Source organism: Cyprinodon tularosa, unplaced genomic scaffold (assembly GCF_016077235.1).
Source record: "Cyprinodon tularosa strain WSP-4 unplaced genomic scaffold, ASM1607723v1 ctg237, whole genome shotgun sequence".
NCBI classification, from domain to species: Eukaryota; Metazoa; Chordata; class Actinopteri; order Cyprinodontiformes; family Cyprinodontidae; genus Cyprinodon; species Cyprinodon tularosa.
Window position 1 is genome coordinate 45,797 of NW_024038885.1, and position 24,563 is coordinate 70,359.

Here is a 24,563-nt window from a genome sequence, read left to right on the forward strand (position 1 = left end):
ATTTTATTGTTTGAAGCAATGCAGATTAAAGGGGAAGAGTCAGACTTGAGTTTCACATTCTTTAACATTTTTTAAATCTATAGCAGCTTTCTCTACAGAATTGTTAAATACATTTCTCTTCCTTTTTTTTTCCAAATCATAAAGAATAAGAACATAACAAGCATATTATTTTATATTAATATAGTATTTCAACGTGTGGGTTTTTCTGGTTTTTGTTTTGTTGTTACCTTGACTTGAGCTTCCTGGTTACTTTAGAAGTTCAACTTTGGATGAGTGCATGGATGCACAGGTGTATACTGTACGTGACGAGTATTGATTTTGGTATTGCAGGCGTGGAGACGGGCATATATAAACATGGCAAAGTTCTTCTTGGGACCTTGTGTTCACCAGCAGAGAGGAAGCATCAGACACCATGGAATCAAGGCGATGGATGCTGGCTCTCTGTTTCTTCTCAGCTTCAGGTAAAGGCACATTTATGCATTACTTTGATCTTTCAAGATTCTGCATATTTCATGGTTATTGTTGCTAGATTTTTCTACTTTGGATTTCAGATTTTTTTTCTTTTTATTAAAAAGAAGAGAAAGATTATTTAATAATGGTTTCCCAGTGTATTTCATTCAGAAGTTTAAGTAGTTTAGGCTATAAGTGAAACACATTTTTGAATATGTAATTAATGTTTTTAATAAGTAATTTCAGAAAAGTTTCATGGGTGCACTTCCGATTTTTTTTTTTTAAGAAAAAAAGCTTTATTACTTTTTGAAACAAACATTTCTTCAATCACAGAAAATGAGTTTATAAACTTAGATTTTAGTAGTAAAATTGCTACTATTTTAATAATTTGCTTCTACAGTATTTTAACCTTTACAGATTTTTAAAATGTTTTACTACTTTACAAACCTTAAATCTTTTTAGGGGGTTCAAATATTTGGAACTACTGATTCAAATTCTGACCAAGACTGTGTCTTAGTGTATTAATAATATATTTAATGTATTCTTAACTGTGACTTTAACTTTTTTCCTATTTTATTGAAAATCTTCTTGCAGTTTTCAGGAAGGGCGAGTCTATGGGAGCATCTGAGTCTCAGAAATGTAAGTATCCGTATGTAGATGCAACATTTTTCATTTTTTTCATGAAGTGCAGTTTAACATGTTATTGTCTGTGTAGTACCTTTTGTTTATTCCTGAATGTGTACTGTATCTACATAACAACCTCTGACCTGCCTCACTGTGATCAGATACTTGCAAGACATACGGCAGCGGAGTCATCCAGGCTTTCACAGGTTCTGCTTTCTATGTGCGCTCCAACTGCCCGTTCACCTTTACCCGCTTCACCCACAATCGGGTTGAGTGTGACATCACCATACGGTGAGGGCAAAATGGTTTGCTGACCCTTATTGAGATTATCATCAACAAGGTCAAGACCGTGGTGCAGAATGGAACCGTACTGGTAGAGAAGAAAAGGTTTGAACCCATTTTCTCTTCATGGCCGAGAGCAAGACCTTATAATGCCAACTGCATATAAAATAAGTGTTAATTTGAGAAGGAAAATAAGACTTTCTGCCAATGGAATTAGCCTTTTACCCTTAAAATAAGACAATAAGGTAATATGCATTTGTTGTCCCTTATTTTAAATGTATATTGTTTTGTTGCACTGGCAAAGTATCTCACTTACCTGCTTAATTCGAGATAAAATGCACTTGTTTTAAGATACATTGAATTAGATACATATTATGCTTACATATATTATTAAAATTCTATAGTCTTATTTTCCATTTAAAAGATTAATTTATGCCCCAGCTTTACGTTACTGGCTGATTTGTTAAGATGTCATTTCAGTATTATCACATAATGACATTTCATAAAATAGTTATCTGCTGCTTAAATTTTTTTATCAGTTTCTTGTTCATCTACATACAAATTGTGATATTTGGCTTGGAAACTTCACAATTTTCCCGCAAATATGTTTATGGTTATTGCGGAGAAACATATTTAAAACTATGTTTGCTTAACTACAGGACATTTTTTCCAGATAACAAGAGCTTTGAAAGAACATGTTGAATAAAAAAAAATCTATTTTAGGCCAGAAGAAAATTATAATCCTTGAGAATTTATTTTCTTTTAATTATTACTTTTGTGATCTTATTATTAACAGTTCAGTTATTGAAAAACACAATTAGTTCTTGTACTTTGCACACAAAAAATGTTATGTTTGCTTTTTGGATATTTTTATTATTTATTTATTTTTTTTACTTTTGCTTGAGGTGAAACTCCTTTCTCCTCTTGGTAAATCAAACAAATTAAAGAATTTCTTTCTTTGCGTTTAAAAAAACTGCTACTGAAGCAAAGGACATGTTTATTCAAAGGTTTTTTCTGCATTTCAATCATTAGTGGCCTCATTGAGAGCAGTATTAAAATAACACAGTAATTGAAATCATAACATCAAATCCAAGGTTCTTTAACATGCCCCTAACAACACATTGCATTGGCAAAAGTGCTTGACAGCATAAGAAATGGGTTCAGAACACATTGAAAAAGGGAAATACTAAAAGGATAAAAGAAAAAAAAAAATACTAAACATTAAAAGCATTTTTTAAAGAAATGAGTCTTAAGTTTGAATAGAGGAAGGTCAATGATAGAGAAGACTATCCCATAACGATAAACCAACCAATGAAAATGACTGAGTTCCCCATTGCTGAAGTGAGGGACTTCTAGGAAATGTTGATCAGCACACCTTAAAGCTCTGCTGCAGTGGCTTTGGTGGATTTTTAAGAGTTCAGATAAAAACAATTAAACTAAACAAGAGCATCAGATCTCCTTCCCGAACTGAGAGCCAGTGCAAAGATGAAAGGACGGGAATTGGTCAAGAGGTCAGCAGGAGAGTTTTGTACAAGCTTTAAATGGAGGAAGCAATACTGACTGACAACTGTAAAAACAGCATTAAATACTTGAATAGCTTTATCTAGATCCCTGTGACTTGTAGAATATTATTCCCCCAATGACACTAAATCATCTGGTATAGGAAAATAAAATTCTCATCAATCCAGATTAATATCACTACCAATAGTAGGTAGATGAAAGAGTTTTGAGCCACCCCTGGCAATGTTCTTAAATTTAAATTCTAAATTGTGCCTTTAAACACATCAACACATCTCTGGTTAGTAAATCCCCCATAGATGATAATATGTCTCTTATGACCCAGCAGATCCACAGGATCAGGAGTTGGTGGGCCAGTGATTTGCCCTGGAAATTACCCAACATTTTTTTAGCCTTAAATTAATTACCAATTAGTTACAGCTGAGAAAACAATGTGGATTAACCATTAAAAGGTATCAAGGAAACAATAAAGGATAAATAAATTCAATGACCTTTCAGGGCATTTAGCAAGGGGGGAACTTGGTCTGCACCAGGAACTTTTGAATTTTATGTGAGAGCTGGTAGATTATTAGCTTTAAACACTAATAACTCATCATATTTCACCATGATTTTCATTGTCACAAGCAAAGCAGTCTCTAAACTGACCCCCCATCTTCTTGGTCTCTTTTATTATAGGGTTTCCCTTCCATATGACCACACTTACCAGCACATATATCCGTACGGCATCTACACCAGACTGAGGAGCTCACTACTCCCTCTATCAGTCACCTGGCACACAGTAGCTGGAGGACTTGGCAGTTTTTGGGTGAGAACATGATAAGACACAGGCAACACCCATAAGCATGTATTTAATTCTCAAAAACTTGGTTTAAATGCTGAGTTGTTACTTTCTTTGCTAGGCGATCATTCTAGCAAAAGAAAACCTTCTCAGCAGCAATTGCCTGCAGCATTAGCATTGATCTTCATTGGCATCCTTTAAAAATATGGGGTTAATGAGGATTTTAGAGCACTTCTTTATAATATTAGTTCAGTTCATTTGGTCCTATCAGTATTAATGGACAGCTATCTAAAGTATTCCTGCAACAAAAGCTCAGTTGGTCTCACATACTGTATGATCTTTGACTCAAGACTCAGTGAATGTAGTGCGTTTAGACGATGTGCTTAAATCACCAGATCAAGCATACACACTCCTTTTTTCCACTTCAAAGTGAGCTTCATTAGGTTGCATCACAGTTTCTCAATATGTGGCTGTTAGAAATTTGGTACACTTGTGCATGAGACCGTGCGACCCTGCTTACACAGAATTCTGATTTTACAATTGTTTATATAGTTGGTTTTAATATTTGTGCTTCATTTTTATCAATTGCATGTGCACTTTGTTTTATTATGATGATAAGGTGGTTAGTAACTTTGTCTTTTGCTTTATTTTCTCTGAGTTTCTACTGACCAATTTGATGACCAGTTAAGCCCTTATATATTAAAATCTAATATCCAAAGTCTGTGTTTGTGATTCATTATAAAGGTTGAACTAGACCAAGAGCTGAGCTCTGACTTGAGTGGACTCTGTGCAATACAAAACTCAGGTATGTTATCCCATAAAATAGTACTAGTTGTAGTACTGTTTAGATTAAATTCCAAAATTACCACAATGTATTTAATCACAGCAAAGATATGATATAGTGAAACTATGTTAAGCTCACCCTCATTTCTGTTTATTGAGCTTCTAAGGTAATAGAGATACACTTACTTGATGTAAAACGCTATACAGGGTATAACAGTTTGACTGTTATACTGACGGCTTTTAGATTGTTACGAAACATCTACCAGTTGAAAACGTTGAATTACCTTCATGAAATTCTATCCAGATATCTGGTAAACAGTTTTAAAAAGATAAGGAAAATAAGCATATCTTAAAGCTTATGTATGCTAAGAAGATATATTTTTTTCTTTCTTAATTACTGTTATTCTGAGCTGTAATACTACATCCTAACAAGAAAAACATGCAGTAAATTCTGATTTTCCATTGAAATGTTTTAATCACTGTACTTTGCATTTAAGCAGGTCACATTCAGGAGCAGATGTCAAACTCTTTGATTTCTGACCCCACCTGTGTCATTCTGGACGTTGTCCCTCATCCTCATCCGGTAAATTGCATTTTATTTTTCAGTTGAAGACAAAGCATAGGAACTCTCCTTAAGTGTTTGAGTTTCTTAGTTAGATTTCTTTTTCCATTTTATATAAAAGGCAGTTGTACTCCTTATCTGCTTTATCTTAAAATGAGTCAAAGCGAGGTAATCTCAGCAGAGGCATCTCTGGGCATCTCTAAAGGTGAAAACCTATAGCCCCTCCAGCATCTTCTTGCATTCTCCTGGACCCAGTCAGACAAGCCTGGAATATCACCCAAGGAAGATGTCAAGGGGTCATTGAAAACAGAGGTCTGACCCACCAAGCTGTTCTACTCCCTGTCTCTCCTACATGGCTGAGCTTCTCACACTATCTCTAAGAGAGTGTCCAGTCACCCTGCAGAGGAAGCTCATCTCAGCCACTTGAATGTGAAGTCTCGTTCTTTGTTCATGACCCAGATTTCATGACCATAGGTGAGGGTAGAAAGATATTCTGTCTAGTAATAAAAACGTTGCCATTTGGTTCAGCACTCTCTTTACCAAAACAGACCAGTTCAGCATCCTCATTACAGAGGCAGCCTCACCTATCTGCCTACCAATATCCTGATCCATTGTCTCCTCAGTCTTAAACAGGACATAAGATCCTTAAACTCCCAAACTTGAAAGAACTCCTCTCTGACGAGAAGAGGGTAAGCCACGTTTTTCTGGTTTGAGAACCATAAACTCAGATTCGGAGAAGCTGATCTTTATACCAGCTGCTTTGCTAGTTCTGATAAGTTAAAATGGGACCAAATGGTCTGTATTCAACTCTCAGGAATACATGATTCCATACTCCATTCCAGTGCATCCAACAATGGACAATACACAGTAGTCCAATAATGAAACACCACTCAGACTCAGAGCAAGGGTCCATTCCTCCCATAATTCCTTGTCATGCCCCCACACGGTCGCTGAAGACCCCAACAACAATGACGGAGTCCCCCAGAGGAGCAGTGTCCAGCAACCCCACTAGGGACATTAAGAAGGCCAGGTACTATGTGTAGCAGCTTGGCCAATAGGCTAAGGCAACAGTATGAGCGTCCTTACTGACTTGACAAGGATGTAACCGTGTCATGCACGGGGGTAAAACCCAAGATTAGAAGCTAAGCAATGAGAAGACAAGCAAACCCACCATAGCCTTCTGTTTCTTCTTGTAATGTACTAAAGTGGTAGAGTAGAGAGTAGTAGTCTAACCAGAGCCAAGTCTGTTCACGGAGATGAGCGTGACTTTTTCAAGCCAGTATCACTCAACCTCCTGCACAAGCCCATGCTCCTTTCTCTCTAGCAAAGTGACATTTCCACATGCCAGTATAATGGTTATTACGTAGTTCAGGTCACCTCTGCCTCCACCTCAGACTTCTGTCCAGAACTCTTTGTACTAGTCCCTTATGGCTCCCACTTCAGATCGTGCACCCACTGTGGGATGGCCATTCATCACTGGTTTGGGCTTGGCCCTATGATAAGGATCTCCCCAACAAATCCCAACCCAAGGCCGAGCTCTAGGGCAAGCCTAGGCTCTGCTGAACCAGGCGAATCTAATACCTTTGGTGTGTTTGTTTAAATAATGGTGTTTTAACCTTTCTTTGTTTGACCCGTCGGAGACACTACCAGGAGGATTAAAGCCCCTGAAAGCATAGGCTCTGGGATCATCAGACCAGACATCTCTCTACCATGTTAAGATGAGGATTCAAGGAGTTTTTACTTAAAAAAAACGGTTGTATAGTATTTAAACTTGCAAACAGGATCAAAAGAATGATGTCCACATAAAGTTTTTCTTTAAAAAACTGTTTTTGCTTCCTTTGGTGACATTGGCAGCTGTGCAGAGACTTCTTCTCACACACGCTTGAATGTCGGACTTTCCAAACATCGAAATATATCACCCTTTGTGACGAGAACATTTACACCTTCGAAGGTAGCAGCGACATTCAATGTGCTTTCTTCAAAGAGATTGCACTACTGTGTGGAAAAAGAACCCATATTTGGGCCACCTGGAGAACCTTAACCAACTGTGGTAGGTGAACCATTCATAAACGTGCCTGAAGGGAGGTATCCAACTCCCCAAAATACTTTGAGATCAAAGTTTGATCACCCAGTGATACTCTTTTTCTGCTTTGATGGACATGTGCAGCTCCACCAACTTGTCCTGGAGACCTGGTTTACATTGATGAGGGTTCTCCCTTTGTGCCCAGCTGCTCAAACCCAGACTCCAGATTCACCTCCCTGGAGACCACCAGCTCCTGTGTCTGTCCTGCAGGTGAGCACTGCGAGTTTGACAGAAACAACACAGCAGTATCTACTTTTGTTTTTTTGGTTGATGTTCGTTGCATAGATCTTCAAAACTGTACAAATGCAATTGCAGATGAGGTGCTAAATGATCACATTGATGAATACAAGTGTCTTGGTGTCCACAACTGCCCCTGTGTGTTCGCTGATCAGATCTACTCCCCTGGAGACATTCGCACCACAAGATGTCAAATACGGTGAGTGGGCAGGCAATCTAAAGACAATGGTGCATTTTTAGAAACTTGTCACAAGATCGGCTGAATTTGCCATCTCTCTAGTACGAGTGTGACTTTTTTTTATAAGTAAAGGTTATTTATGACATATGACAAAAAGCCAATTGATATAGTGACAGAACATTTTATTGTCTAATTTTCTAAAGAAAAATTTGTTTGCATCAAAAGTCCTTTTAAAGCTGTGAATTCTTGACTAACAATTTCTACATGTACCTAAACAATTTAGTAACAGGTTCTTCAACAATAGTTTTTTTTTCTCCATTTGGCATGTTTCTAATGAGTCAGTTGAGAAAAAATGCATTTGTATGTTGGTACAACCCTTGTAACTAACGCATACAAAGGTATCATTACAGATGAGTTACACCATTATGTGTAGTTAAGTGACACTGGCAATAAGAAAATGTAATCACAAAATTATTACTAAATCTTTCTTTGACATTTTACATCTTTTACATCTTTCTTTGACATTTTTTGATCTGTTACAAACATCTGATATGCCTTGTTTAAACATTTAATTTCTCAATGAAAAAGACTAGATGCACTAAAACAACAAACAAAAAGGGCCTGACCTTCAGAAGTTTTACGTGTCTTAAAACAGGTGCCCAAATGTTTCAAATGCATAAAGCATTTCTTCCAAGAAGGTGCAAAATGTTTTGCATCTGCAATTCAGCAGACAGAAAACCTTTTTTTTGTGTATAATTTCATTGCTATGAATTATGCAAAGTTTTGGGGGGAGGATATGCAAATGTAAACATTTATAATTACAAATCAGTTGTCCAAATTTGAAACCTTAACTACAGTTGTAGTTGTCTCTATTTTTGTACTTCGGAAAGTGAGGCGAAACCTGACAAAAATATCACTTGCAACACGGCCCTTTGTTGCATGTCCAAAAAAAATAACTACATGTGCAATTTAGCACCATTTATTTGGAATCTTTGAAAATCAAGCCCTAAGTATATTACACATGACAAAGCAAATACTGCTAAAAAACAACAACCAACAATTGTGTATGCAATGGTTAAAATCTTAAAAATTAAAAGAGAAAAGACCCTGTTTACCTTTTCATATTAAATTTCTGATCTCAGTCAGTGTGATAGTGGGAGGTGGCGTTGCTCTGAAAACTCCTGCCCATCCAGATGTCTCATTGAAGGACAGTTTGTGACAACATATGACGGCAAACAGTATGCGGTTCCTGGTAAATGCACATATATGGCATCGCAGGTAAAAGTTTTTCCCAATGGTCCTTAATTGTCAGCCTTGTTGGATTATTAATCTCAAAGCGCAAACTTCTCTGGCTCCATTGCAGGACTTTAACTGGTATATTGAGATTGAGTTTTCTAAAACTGAACCATCATTGAAGGCAGTACGTGTACAGATTATACAGGTATGGGCAAATCGAGGCAAATGTCTTTAGAAGTTTTAAAAAGTTAATATGAAATTATAAAGCATCTTCAATCAAATATACTCTACCTCTTTCAGGAAATGTTTACATTCACAGTAGGAAAGGTGACAGTTGGAGACCAAGAGATTACTGAGCTCTACCAATCCGGTATGACAAATGCCAAATGACCTTTTAATGCATCCAGAGTAATTAGAGAATATCGCAATGACATTTCTGCTAATCTCTGTCATCTCACAGATCTAGCACTGGTTTTCTGGCAGTCATCAATGTATGTTGAAGTTTATACAACCGTTGAAGTCCAGGTGTTCCCTGACCTCCAGTTGTCAATCACACCTACAGAGACTACTGGACAGATCTCAGGTTGGGAGAATGAACAAATAGGCATTTCTGCTATCACATAAGCTTCCGTAAATGTGAATTATATATTTATTACCTATAATTTTACGGTATAGTATTTTTGTTAGCATGTCACCCTGGTGGTTTTGCATTTAAAGTCAGGCTTTCTTTCAGGTCTTTGTGGAAACAGGAACAATGACACCACAGATGACTTCACTACGAGCAGCGGGATCATCGAGAGCTCTGCCAAGCTATTTGCTCTATCCTGGAGTTTAGGATATTGTCAAGTGGATATCCCCGACCCTTGTATCAATACTGACAATGGTAACAACTGTTGAAATAAGCTTATACATAAACTGTGTTCAAAAATTTCAGAATCAACCATGTAATTCCAGAGGCCCATTCTTATATGCAAATAAAGTCTCTTGCAAAACAAATCAATACAATACTTTAATTCCAGTCACTTCATCTATAAAAACCTTGGTCACCACAGAGTGTGATCTGTTTTTATAAGGAATATGAAATTAAAGGTACAGAGGATGATCTTTTATTTCTGGGTGGATCATCTAAATAAGTGATCCTCCTAATTGTCAATGATTCTGGTGATATGTTTACGTAAGGCCTTCCTATGTGCTCGTCCGATTGGCTATCATTCAGGCATATATCTGTCATGAGCGACGGTTTCAGACAGTCATTGCAGCTCACCTTTCTGACCGTGCTACTTTGAAAATGGCCGAGGGTCGTAAGTGAAAAAGTGTCTACGAAGTGTATGAGAAGAAAAGAAAGGCAGATATACCCCAGAATGAGCTGCACGGAAAGCTCTCCTCACACAGCATTATGGGATTTGCTGTCACAGAGGCCCGCTGTCGCCATAGGCTGTCGCTCCCCGTTAGCGGCGACTAATGTCCCACTATATAGTCCCCGCTATGTGTGGACACAGTAAGCTTGTATGAGCTATTGGAGCAGCACATTTTAAATAGGGCGTGCACAAAGGACAACTAAGCAGCTCTTGCATGCTAATTGTTGGAGAGGGTGGGTCTTTTACAAAATCCTCCACAGTACCTTAAACACCATAGATTTATAGCGGTTGTTTCTATATAAGACTCTTAAGCAACATTTACTGAATAATACCTCATCTTTATAACAGATCCTAAAACGCCAATTAAAAAAAGATTCTTATTTCACTTTAGGATCATATTTTAAATTCTTGATGAAGCAATGTATTCAGCATAGTTCTCAGCAATTATTGGCGTTCTCCAAACACATGAATGTTAGTGTACAAAAAAAAAAACCCTCAAACAACTTTGATAAACTGCTAGCTAGTAACATAAAAAACAGACATCAGCCATCAAAACAACCCAGTTTACCGAAACCTCAACAGCACTGACTGGAATCATGTAGATAGGATCAAGAAGTTGAACATAGCTTCCTCATATTACATCTTTGGCCTCATAGAAAACTATTGTACCAAAGGATTTTGCCAAGAAATTTCTTCATATTATTTCATTTTGTACATTTCAGAAATATTTGCAGATGAGAAGTGCTCGCTATTGTATGATCCAAATGGGATATTTTCCAAGTGCCATGATCACATCCCAACTGACCAGTACCATGCCGTAAGAATGTTTTTATTAAACAATACATTTTTGAAGAAATTCCCAATAAGTTAATAAGTCAGCTAGGGCTGCAACAACGAATCGATAAAATCGATAAAAATCGACTTTTAAAAGCGTTGGCAACGAATTTCATCATCGATTAGTTGTGTCGCGCGATTATTGCATCATCCGCCGCGCCGTCATCACTGCCTCTTGACTGAAAGAGGAAGAAAAAAAATACGGCAGAGCGAGCCAGCGCCCCAGGTGCAGTGTTGCCAACTCAGCGACTTTTCAGACCCCTCCAGCGACTATTTTTCAAAAAAGCGACTAGCGACAAATCTGGCGACTTTTTTCGGTGTCACTGGCGGCTTTTGGAGACTCTTACGTGAAAGCATGCATCGTTCCTACTCTGCCGTGGGGCGCCTCCCCCACCCCAACCGCGTTTTCCCGCAGGAGTCCCTCTCAGTCAGAGCCTCAGCGTCCAGACTGCAAATGAAGCGCGCATGCACCGGGATTGACGGCGCAAATTGATCACAATAATTAAAATAGCCTGCGCTTTGTAAAGCGAAAAAAGTCATAACATGCAACTTTTTTCAAAAGAAATTAACATGGCACGGAACCACCATGTTTGTTTGGTTTTAAAGTAGGGAAACGTTACGTCAGTTTCTCAGGTAGCTCATCTGATGCTTTCCTTACCTTGTTAGTAGGTTACAGACAGTGATAAGGTTGGCTACTTATTTTACTTTTAATTTCATTTGAATTAGCTTAAGCAGCGTTTATATTTACTTTATAAATAAATTAACTTGCAAATTATGAGGGCAAGACTTTTAAAGTTTAAATCTTCTGGCAAAGATAAAGTAAAGATGATCCTGCAATTTATGGAAGTAAAGCAGAATAAAATCCAGCAAGATCAGTAATATGTCAATTAATTATCTGCCACATTCCCATGTAAATATCTGTCTTTGGAGGATATGTTTTTTAGCACCCCTAGTTCTCTCATTTTTATTCCAAATACAATTTATAATTTGAATCACAGGGCTATTTTTATCTCTATGGTTCAGTATTTTCTCAAGTAGCAACTTTAACTGCTGTACTTTCCTGTCTACAAAGGCAGAACTCTTCTAGTCTAAAAAAAACTCATTTGTTGAAATGGGGGGGCCTATTGTTTGAACCCCTTAGGGGCTTTTAAAAACAAAAATGTCTTTTTTTGCGCTTTATGAAACAAAGTACCCTATATTTTGTGGATGTACAGCTACATTTCTCATGTAAGTTTGCGTAGTTTTAACACAAACATTTATTTTTCATATTGCACCAGTACAGTTAATGAGCAACCTGTACTTGTGTGCTTGTTTGTTCTGTCTATAATGTTTATTTTGGATTAAAGAGGTTAATATAAAAAATATTTTTGTCCGATTCATCGATTAATCGAAAAAATAATCGTCCGATTCATCGATTTTTAAAATAATCGTTAGTTGCAGCCCTAAAGTCAGCTAACAGTAATGCATTAACAATGACTGCCCCTTTAAAAGCTATTATTGCTTCTAGGCTTGCATCCAGAGAACTTGTAACTGTGGCAACAATCTGCAGCAGTGTTTGTGTGCTTCTCTGGGAAGTTATGCTAAAGCCTGCGTCTTTCTGGGTGTAGAGCTTGGTGACTGGAGGAGAGCCACCAACTGCAGTGAGTAACGGCTTTAGGAAACATGTTGAAACACAAACAATATATTATGAAACATATGTCTTCATTTTTTTCCACACACACATATAGTTGTCTACATGCCAAACTTGCAAAGCACTTAACCCCTTATTCCTACTGAAAAAGTAGAATGAATGTTTTCTGTTTAACACCTCTAACAATTCTGTGTTTAAGCTCTGACATGTCCAAAGAACCAGGAGTTCTCCTACAATGTTCGGGCCTGTAATCATACGTGCCGCTCCCTGTCCGGGTATGATCCTCGCTGTGAGCGGGACAGCCCTCCAACAGAGGGCTGTGGCTGTCCAGAGGGAACCCATCTGAACCAGGACGGTACCTGCACCCCAAAGGTGAAATGCGACTGTTACCACAATAGGGGTGTTACACCACCAGGACCTGTAGTTCTTGATGGGCGACAATGGTGAGTTCATGGAAAATACTGAAAATGTTCATTGCTGTCATACCAACTAGATAAATGCCACAACATTTCTTCTGAACTGGTTCAGTCAAACCTTAAATATTGAGGGTGAGTAGAGTAGAAAAGAGTTTCATATGGGCATGGAAGACAAGGATTGAGTACTGTTAACCGTTTTGCTTCTCATTCGTCCTCCTAAACCCTAAATTTATTAGTGTTTGCATAGACCAACTTTTATTGTAAATTTCAGGGTGGGTTAATGGAAACAGACTTGTAGCACTTGAAAAGGAAAGGGAAGGGTAAGGAGTTATTTGTGCAAATCTATAAATTAATAATATTCAGCAAGTTAATGTATTTCTAATGGTACATTAACCACTGTAATTACTAATCTGATGCAAAAGTGTTAGAGTATATTATACTGCTCAAAAAATAAAGGGAACATGTAAAAAGACAATACAACTTCGATTAAACCAAACTTCTGTGAAATCAAACTTTCCAGTGAGGAAGCAACACTGATTGACAATAAAGTTCACATGCTTTTGTGCAAATGGAATAGACAACAGGTGCAAATTGTTGCCAATTACCAGGACACACTCAATAAAAGAGTAGTTATCTGCTTTCTGGCTGATCTTTTGGTCATTTCAAAATGTTGGTGGTGCTTTCGCATTCATGGTACCATGAGATGGACTCAAGAAGGTTGTTTGTGTCTGTCAGCATAGTGTCCAGAGCTGTAGGAGCTACCAGGAGATGTGGTGGAGGCAGTAGGAGGGCAATAACCTAGCAGCAGGACCACTACCTCTGCCTTTGTACAAAGAGGAACAGGTGGAGCACTGCCAGAGCCCTGCAAAATTACCTCCAGCAGAAAAATAGCAACAGAAAAAACAAAAAACAAAGATACAAGCAAAAGGGAATGAGGGAAATAGGAGTTATGGAAAGTGGTCTCAATAAATGATAAATAAAATCAAGGAAAAGAGGAAGGAAGGTTACAGTATGAATGAAAAAGGTGATCTAGATCAACTCAAAATAAGTCAAGTGAGTGGGATAAAGTAGAAGAGTGTTGGGAAAATAAGCTGATTAGGAATTATGTAAAAACAATAGATTAATTAGAGACAGGGTGTCAAAGGTGTATGGTTAAAATATGTTTGTCTTGCTCTTGAAAATATGTTTACACGAAAAAAACAAACATAATTGTAGCTAATTACATTCAATGTATGATGGTGACATGACGTATTAATGTGTAACTAATCAAATATAATTTATCTTCAAGTCTTTGCGAGGACGGAAAACTCCAGTGCAAGGATTGTGGTAAATAAAATCTTGTAATATGTTAACATTTTTTTTTTTTCAAATTAAATGAGAATGTGTTAATTAAAGAAAATGTTGGAATAATGATTTAGTTTTGCCCCCTGGTGATGATGTAGAGTGTATTTGTCTCTATTGGGCTAATTGTTTTAATAACTAAAATGCATTATTTATTTTTTTGTATTTGACATGCATCATTGTACGTGCTTCCCACCTTTCAGCCTCTTGGTATTTAACATGTTTTTGGGTTAGATTGTAGAAACGGGAAGGTCTGTGTTCACTGCTCAGAGTTTGTACAGAACACAGCCAAGAAAACCTGCAGCAGTCTCAGTAAACCTTTGGTAAGATTCATCCCTAATTGATATGTAAGCAATGTTTAAATAATTTAATTTCTGATAGGATATAATTGATACCATACCATACTCAGGGTGCCAATGTGAGCTGCGAGAGTGGCTGTTACTGCCCTTTGGACCAATATGAGGATCAATATGGGAGATGCGTTCCCAAAAATAATTGCACCTGTTTGTACAGTGGCAGAGTGTTCAGCGCCGGAGAGTTTGTCAAAACCAACTGTAAAACATGGTAACACTTGCTCTGCTGCACCTGCTTCCCTTTTAAGACCAGGTATAATCATGTTGACATCCTTCTACCTTTTAGTACCTGTAACCAGGGCCAGTGGAGCTGCAAAGATGAGGAGGCTTGCTCAGGGAAGTGTCAGGTTTATGGAAATGGACATTACCAGACTTTTGATTCTAAATGGTATCGCTTTGATGGACACTGTCAGTACACACTGGTAGAGGTGAGCTTCCAAGAACGTAGTGGAGCATTTTAATATGACTTTTAATATTTGCTTAGCATTAAGTATCTTTGTCTTTGCTTAAGGATTACTGTGGAAATCAAGATGGTTCCTTCTCCGTTAGAGTGGAAAGTGTGCCCTGCTGTGATGAAGCCCTCACCTGTTCTCGTACAATTATTTTGAATCTGGAGGTATTTCTTTCTTTCATGAAGACTAACATCTGTATCACATTCTTAATGTTTTAGCAAATACATATTCATATTGTAGCATTGTATTTCAACATATTTTACTTTAGTTACTTTATTGATTATTTACAATGGTATTTTAAAATGTATGGTTTACAGTTAAGGTTAACAAGTGTCTAATTTAATAATTTTCCTTTTCAGAATAAAGTCACTCTGACACTGAGTGATATGAAAGTGACCAGACACCTCCAAAGTGGTTGGACTTTAGAGCAAGAGCCCCTTTACAAGACGCACACTGTGGGACTGTATATAGTAATCTCTGTGCCAAGCAAAGGTCTAACTCTCATTTGGGACAAGCACACAAGGATCACCATAGAACTCCATCCTGACTGGAGGGTTAGTGTGAAAATCATATATTATGCCCACTTTCTTTCTCTCGAGGGTAACTGATACTCAAGGAATCCTGTTAAAATTGTTCTTGATATCTCATACACATACCCATCATCTCCTGCAACATCTATGACCGGGTCACGGAGGCAGCAGCCTCAGACTCCCAGACATCTCCTCCAGCTCTTCTATGAGAAGCCAGAGGCACTCCCAGTCCAGCCGAGAGACATAGTCCTTCCATTGTGTTTTGGGTTGTCCTTTAGGCCTCCTGACAATGGGACATGCCTTGAACACATCCCAGGATATTATGTCAAAAATGTACATGCCACCTCAACTGACTCCTCTTTATGCGGAGGAGAAAATGCTCTAATCTGAGCCCCTCCCGAATGACCAAGCTCCTCACCCTATCTCTAAGGGAGAGCCCAGCCACCCTACAGAGGAAGCTGATTTGAGCTACTTGTATCCAGCCGTCATCAGACAACGGAGACAGAGAACGTTGCCCACTAAGTCTCCATGTCTCCAGCCTCCGGATTCTGGGAAAAGCTCTCCCAGAGGTGGGAGTTGAACACATCGCTGTCCGAGGGCTCTATCAGACATTTTCAGCAGACCCTCACTACTCTCTTGAACCTGCCAAGTCTGTCATGCTTCCTCCTCTTCCAGCATATCCAGCTCACCATCAGGTGGCAATCGGTGGTCAGCCATTCCCCTCTCTTCACCCAAGTGTTAAAGATATGCAGCCCTTAAGTCAGAAGACACAAATACAAAGTCATTCAACCTTTGGCCTAAGGTAACCTTGTGCCACGTGCACAAAACGTCCTTAAGGTTGAACATGGTTTTTATTATGGACAGTTTGTGACATGCACAGAAATCCAAGAATGAATGGCTCAGAGCTGGGGGCGCCATTCCTCCCGTTATTCCTTGTGGTTTTTTTTATTTTTTATTGACCCATCACCCAGAGCCTGTTCACCTTGGGAGAACCTACCATTTAAGTCTCCGACAACATCTTCTGGGATCATTACGACACTAAAACATCTCCACCACAATAAGGTAGTGGATCGAAGAGGGGCTCTTGATATCTATTTTTATTATTTTAAATTCAAAATGAACACAAAAGTATGCCTGCAAATATATTTGTAGGAACTTCAATCGTAAAAGTAAATCCAATCCACTTTAGTTATATAGCACGGTTTAAATAAACACAAGGTTTCCAAAGTGCTGCACAAAAAGATAAAATAACTAAAATAAATAAAAGTAAATAAAATAAAATAATTAAAAAAATCTGTATGTATCTTAAACAATTGCTCTTAAAAAGTAATTCTTAGCAACTTTCATTATAAAGTTGCTCGTAGTCTTGCAAAATAAAACTGACCCTGGCAAAATCAACTTAAGGAGGAAGTGCATCCAGTGATTTTGACTGTATAAAATTAAACTATATCAAATTTTCAACAAAATGCAGAGTCAAAGGTAGGTAGGCAGGCACTGTACATATTTAAAAACAAGAAAAAAAATCTTTCAACTTGGATTTAATACGCACTTTTTATGTCTATAATCTGTATTTTCTCTTAAATATATAAAAAAACTGCAGATCAGTGAAATTGTCTTCTTCTAAGTTTGGAGGAATTAAATATGTCTAAAACATTCCTCTGATGGGTTTTACAAGGAGAAACTATTAATTTCTCTTAGGCTAACTGAACTAACATGAGGATTCTGTGATTGGTTCTTCATTTTTTAGCAAACACTTTTTACAGTTTCTACATATAATTTTTTCAAAAAATATGTTTTCTAGAACAAAGTCTGCAGTCTCTGTGGCAACTTCGACTCCAGTGAGATGAACGACCTTCAGCTAATTGGCTCAGCTGGTAAATCCATATTCTTATTGCTTTACATTAAACTTTCCTTTTTTTTTACAATATTGCAGAAAACAACCAATAACATTGTTTTTAGTGGTGAGCGGTCCACTAGCTTTTGGAAACAGTTGGAAGACCAACACTCCTCCTTGCTCTGATGTGACCACTGAGATATTTCCATGTGAACGTAACTCCTATTGTTCTGCATGGGCCCAGCGGCGCTGTATGATCATTAAAGGAGACACATTCAGGGACTGTCATTTAAAGGTTTGTATAGTAGATATTTAGCTTTTGCTAATAGTAATATTAGTAATAGTAATAGTAATAGTAAAGATTTAAGTGACATGTTATGCCACAGATGTGGCATAACATGTCACTTAAACTCTGTGGATCCAGAGCCCTACTACCAAGCCTGTGTGCAGGAGTCATGTTCCTGTGAGTTTGAAGGAAAGTTCTTGGGTTTCTGCACAGCAGTGGCTGCTTATGCAGAGGCCTGCAGTGATCTGGATGTTTGCATTAAATGGAGGACACCTGATTTGTGTCGTAAGTTATAATCCTTTTTTCTGTATAAACAACATAACTATTTTAAATAATATATATTTGATATATATTAACCTTTTAAAAATGTAAAAAAATATATATATCACATTAAAATAAAGGCTTTAATCGATAATGTTTTATTACTTTCCATTATTTCTATATTAGCCGTTTACTGTGACTACTACAATGAGCAAGGCCAGTGTAGGTGGCACTATGAAGCCTGTGGAAGGATGCTGACCTGTGGAACTCCCAACTATTTGCATCACAAGTTGGAAGGTGACAAACAAACTTACATGTTAACTTACTGATGGTGTTTTTGTATGGCAGTCACGCTTTCGTCAGTATGCCACTGGGCAGCTGTGGCTACAATGCAGCTTGCCACCATCAGAGTGTGACTGTGTGCATTAATGGATGAATGACTGAAAGTAGCTTAAAGTGCTTGAAGTTTTCTGACTTAAAAGAGAGCTATAAAAGTGCAGGCCCTTTACCACTACAGAAGTCAAGTATTTTAAAGAAATAGTTCACAGTCATCCCGGTCATGGCAAACACAAAACAGGCTTATTTAGATGGCAGCCAGACTTTCCTTATGTTTGCGAAAAGGTCGCATTTCAATTTAATCCTGTTTTGTGATTAGATGACATTTATATATACAAAGAACATAAAAGACTTTTCGTGCACACTCCAAATCCTTTGGAGACTTTTTTTGGGGAGTAGTTTCCTAAAGAACCCTTCAATATATCAAGAGGTGTTTTCTTTTTGTTTTTTTCCTGAAAAAGGCTGTTACCCAAGATGCCCTAAAGAGTTGCCATACTTTGATGAAAATACTGGCAGATGCACTGATATCAGGAATTGTTCCTGTTATTTCAATGAAACAATTGTCACACCAGGAGAAGAAGTTGTTATAGACTTAGTTTTGAGGTAAGTTTGTACTTTCTTCAATGCAATATGCTAAGAATTGTTTCAACAATGACTAAATATTTTTGCTCTTCACCCAGTACTTGTGAAAATGGAACAATCATTTGCCTTAAGTATTAATAACTTTTGACTATTGATACAGTTCTTGCTTTGCAAATGTTACATTGCCTTTCAAGTATGGAATTTTATGTGAAAGACCAATAAAGACTGCAGTCAAAGGACACCAGGATAAAAATTGTAGACCTGCAACAGGCTGGTAAGAGGGAATCTAGAATTGCAAGCACATTGGTGTGAATGAATCAAGTGTGGGAGCAATTATATGAAAATGGGAGATCAGTGATATTCTCCCACGATCTAGGGCCCCATGCAAGGTCGTAAGGTCAAAATGATCATTAGAACAGTGTGCAAAAATCCCAGAACTACACAGGTGGATCTGATGAATGTCCTGCAGAGAGATAGGACCAATGTAATAAAGACCTCTATCAGTAACACACTGCACCAAGAGGGACTTGAGTCTTGCAGTATCAGACATGTCCCCCTGCTTAATCTCTTCTCCCGGCCCGTCTGAGGGTTTTCTAGAATGCACATGGATGATCAACATGATGATTGGGAGAATGTCATTTTGTACCAAAATATTACTTTTTGGTACAAAGTCAATGTTTGAAGAAAAAAAGAATGATAAGTTGCATCCCAACATACAAATTTGTGGAGGAAGTTGAAAGTCCATATTGCCCAGCAAAACCCTCAGAACAGCACTGCTCTAGAGGATATCTGCATAGAGGAATGGGCTAAAATACCACTTACAGTGTGTGTAAACCTAATAAGACTTATAGTATATATGATTTCTGTCATTGCCAACAACTGTAATGCTACAAAGGATTAAGTTAAACTTTTATCAATGATCAAATACTTATTTTCCACATATCTCTTTAAAAATACTACAATGAGATTTCCAGGATTTTGTTTTCTTCTGTGTTCCTTTGTCTGTCATAGTCAAAGTGTATCTGTGATGACAATTACAGATCTCTCTCATCTTTCTTAGTAGGAGACTTGGGAGGATCACTGGCGGGCAAAATATTTTTTGACCCACTGTTCCATCCATAGGATGTAGATGCTATGTCATAAACATTTAGCCAGTATTACATTTAAATGGTTCAAATCAAAATATATGTCTTAAAATAGTTCAGTCAAAGTCTAAACTTAAATCCAAAAGAAATTCAGATATGAGAATACAGAAAAATGTTGCTTAGAGGCATTACCTAGATGTGGTCTTTCACATTAAACCATATGAAGACATCAAAGAACTTTATTGCTCTTTTTTATATTAATTATAATAAACTACTACCCTGATGTCAACAGCTCATACAACAACGACAGCTACACCAACAACAACTGCCACAGGTAAAAAAAAAAAAAAAAACATCTCATAAAATTCTGATTACAACTACCAGTGTCTTGACTACAAATAAAAAGTGCTAATTATAATTGCTTATACACCAGAAACAACTGAGATTTCTACACCTGCTACTACAACTTCTTCAACCATGAAAACAAGTGTTTCAACGCATGTTACTACAAATCCTTCAACCACCACTTTGGGGACTTTTTCTACACCAGCAACTACAGCTTCTTTAACCACAACAATGGGCACTACTACTGTTTTTAGACCTCCTACTACAACTTTTTCAAGCACAACACATGAGACTACTGTTGCCACACCAGCAACTACAACTTATTTAACCACAAAACCGGGGACTACGTTTTCTACAACTCCTACTACAACCACTCCAACCTCAACGCTGGAGACTACTGTTTCTACACCAGCAACTACAACTTCTTTTACCACAAAAGAGAAGACTACAGTTTCTACAACTCCCACTTCAACCTCTCCAACCTCAACGCTGGGGACTACTGTTTCTACACCAGCAAGTACAACTTCTTTAACCACAAAACCGGGGACTACATTTTCTACAACTCCTACTACAACCACTCCAACCTCAACGCTGGAGACTACTGTTTCTACACCGGAAGCTAAGCCTTCCATAACCACAAAAAAGGGGCCTACTTTTTCTACAACTCCTACTACAACCTCAACACTGGAGACTACTGTTTCTACACCAGAAGCTACAACTTCCATAACCACAAAACAGGGGACTACTTTTTCTACAACTCCTACTACAACCTCTTCAACCTCAACGCTGGAGACTACTGTTTCTACACCAGCAACTACAACTTCTTTAACCACAAAACCGGGGACTACGTTTTTTACAACTCCTACTACAACCACTCCGACCTCAACGCTGGAGACTACTGTTTCCACACCAGCAACTACAACTTCTTTAACCACAAAACCCGGGACTACGTTTTCTACAACTCCTACTACAACCTCACCAACCTCAACGCTGGAGACTACTGTTTCTACACCAGCAACTACAACTTCTTTAACCACATGACTATGTTTTCTACAACTCCTACTACAACCACTCCAACCTCACAGCTGGAGACTACTGTTTCTACACCAGCAACTACACCTTCTTTAACCACAAAACCGGGGACTATGTTTCCTACAACTCCTACTACAACCACTCCAACCTCAACGCTGGAGACTACTGTTTCTACACCAGAAGCTAAGCCTTCCATAACCACAAAACAGGGGACTACTTTTTCTACAACTCCTACTACAACCTCTTCAACCTCAATGCTGGAGACTGCTGTTTCTACACCAGCAACTACAACTTCTTTAACCACAAAACCGGGGACTAGGTTTTTTACAACTCCTACTACAACCACTCCGACCTCAACGCTGGAGACTACTGTTTCCACACCAGCAACTACAACTTCTTTAACCACAAAACCCGGGACTACGTTTTCTACAACTCCTACTTCAACCTCTCCAACCTCAACACTGGAGACTACTGTTTCTACACTAGCAACTACAACTTCTTTAACCACAAAACCGGGGACTACGTTTTCTACAACTCCTACTACAACCACTCCAACCTCAACGCTGGAGACTACTGTTTCTACACCAGCAACTACAACTTCTTTAACTACAAAACAGGACACTACGTTTTCTACAACTCCTGCTACAACCTTTCCAACCTCAACGCTGGAGACTACTGTTTCTACACTAGCAACTACAACTTCTTTAACCACAAAACCGGGGACTACGTCTTCTACAACTCCTACTACAACCACTCCAACCTCAACGCTGGAGACTACTGTTTCTACACCAGCAACTACAACTTCTTTAACTACAAAACAGGACACTACGTTTTCTACAACTCCTACTACAACCTCTCCAACCTCAACGCTGGAGACTACTGCTTCTACACCAGCAACTACAACTTCTTTAACTACAAAACAGGAGACTACCTTTTCTACAACTCCTACCCCTGGTACGACTGCCTTTGACCAAAATGAAAATAACATACTCACAATAATGAATGCTGTGTACTTTGTATTTGTTCCTAAAAGCAATATAGATAGAAAATATTCTGATTAAGTGTGCGTTGTTTCACCTTCCCGAAAAAGTCTGTTTCTGCAGCGATCTTAAACTGAAAAAAACCTGGGCTTGTGGGGACTCTTGGACAGAGGACTGTTTTGTCAAGACCTGTGTGGATCGGATAATAGAGCAGATCTCAGTGCCTTGTAACAAGTCTGTTAGACCTGCATGTCCCAGGGATAAGGCAGTAAAGATCCCTGATGGATGCTGTGAAACATGGGGATGTGACTGTGAGTATTCATGAATTTTTATTTCTGATTTACAGGAACAAAATTATTATTATTTTGTTCCAAAGTAATTGTTATGTTTGCATATCACAGCTTAATCAACTTATGCCTCTGAACATTCACAGGTGTCTGTGACCTCTATGGAGACCCTCACTACATCTCTTTTAGTGGTGCAACCTTTGATTTTCTGCAAAACTGCACCTACATTCTGGTGGAAGAGCAGTCACCCAAGCACCACCTGACCATTTTGGTGGACAACTTCTACTGCGTACCAGGACTCCAAGGCTCCTGTGTTAAGGACGTCATTGTGAAATATCAGAACAACACGGCTGAGCTCAGCGTAGACTATGATGCTGTTGGTATTCAGGTACAGTAATTTCTGTTTTATGGATATACTGCTTCAAAAAAGTAAGCAGATAAACAGATTTGTCAATTTAAGTATGAAAAATCTTACATCGCATCATCAAGTCAGATGGATTGACATGGGTGTGTCTTCCACAGGCCACTCTGAATGGCGAGAAGGTTCAACCACCATTTGAGGCAGAGGGGATAAGGTTTGAAACCACAGACTATGAAGTATTAATCGTCCTTCCTGATATCCGCTCTTTTGTCTCCCTCTCTCCATCTTTTAACCTGGTGGTCAACCTTGCCATGGAAAACTTTGTCAACAATACTCAGGGTCAATGTGGTAAGCTTTGAACAGGAAGTCATGATTTTCAATTGGAAAATAACGTAAGCTTCCTTTTCACCAGTCTTCAACACATCAATGTATTATGTCTCAACTGCACATTAAATTTTCAAACTACAATGGTCTGCAGCATCTCCTCTTGGTATCTGTTTAAAACACTAACTTCCTAGATAGATGATACAAAAAACTGAATGCCATAATGCCGCCACCACCATGCTTTAAAGTTAGTAGTGTGCTTACGCTTAAATGCCTTAATTTAAAAGTCTTGTTCCTTTATGCATGTTTTGTATGTTGTCGTAGTATTTTTATGTTTAGTCTACTCTCCAAAAGGCCCTTGGGAATTGTCAAAAAACTAAAAGTTATACATTTTGGAGTTAGGAGTTCTTTCCTGCTCCCCACTCTGTAGAGGGAAAACTTATTTCATTGTTGAAAGTTCCTCTGGGCCAATACTTATGACTTGATCATTCCTAGATTTACAGCTGAAACAATTAATCAGATTAATTCAGATTGATTGACTTAATAATTGTCAATCATTTAGTAATTGATTAATTCAACATTTTTTATTTTCCTGAAATTGCAGACTAATGTAAAAAAAAATCCCATATAGCATATTTTACTATCAGATTATTATTCTATAAATGAAAAAATTAGCAACAAATAAATTGATTAGCTTAAGAATTATTCATCGAAACCCAACTTGACTTGTTTCTTAAAATCTAAACTGATATCTTTAAAGGGATTAATTTGGTCTTGTCCCAATTTAATGGAACTTTGATTAAGTGCAGAATAGTACAAAGTGTTTAGCTAAAGATCTTGGAAGCTAATGGTTACTTATTTATTAATTATGATGGTGTACGTTATAATTTGTTAACCAGCAATTTCTTCCCCTCTAAAGGTGTGTGTGGTGGTGCATCATGCATCCGTAGAGGAGGCAAGATTGAGGACGACACCTGCTGTGACAAGACAGCCTATGACTGGGTTCACTATGACCCTTTGAAGCCGATGTGTTTTTCTGCACCAGTAGATGTACCGTGTGTCATGGTTGATCCCCCGGAAACCACTGGACCCCCACCTACCTGTGTACCAAACTCATTATGCCAACTGCTTGAACACCCGTACGCTTCACGCTACACACAAAAATGTTCTGTTAGAAAAGTGTGACAGGTGTGAAATGCCAATAA

At 38.1% G+C, this 24,563-nt stretch overlaps 2 protein-coding genes across 2 annotated transcripts; both read left to right on the forward strand.

Annotated features, from left to right (window-relative positions):
- Positions 1-412: 412 nt before the first annotated feature.
- Positions 413-9,566, forward strand: LOC119784906 (mucin-6-like). The gene is given in 13 exon segments (XM_038287194.1): positions 413-461; positions 1,236-1,461; positions 3,550-3,679; positions 4,397-4,457; positions 4,936-5,018; positions 6,852-7,047; positions 7,165-7,290; positions 7,396-7,516; positions 8,638-8,773; positions 8,859-8,936; positions 9,032-9,101; positions 9,192-9,314; positions 9,481-9,566. Coding segments are annotated over 13 exon segments (1,485 nt in total).
- A 13,101-nt stretch (positions 9,567-22,667) lies between these two features.
- LOC119784907 (mucin-2-like) lies at positions 22,668-24,543 on the forward strand. The gene is made up of 4 exons (XM_038287195.1): positions 22,668-22,701; positions 22,820-23,061; positions 23,196-23,382; positions 24,278-24,543. The coding sequence occupies exons 1-4, from the start codon at positions 22,668-22,670 to the stop codon at positions 24,541-24,543; spliced, it is 729 nt and encodes a 242-aa protein (XP_038143123.1).
- Positions 24,544-24,563: the final 20 nt, after the last annotated feature.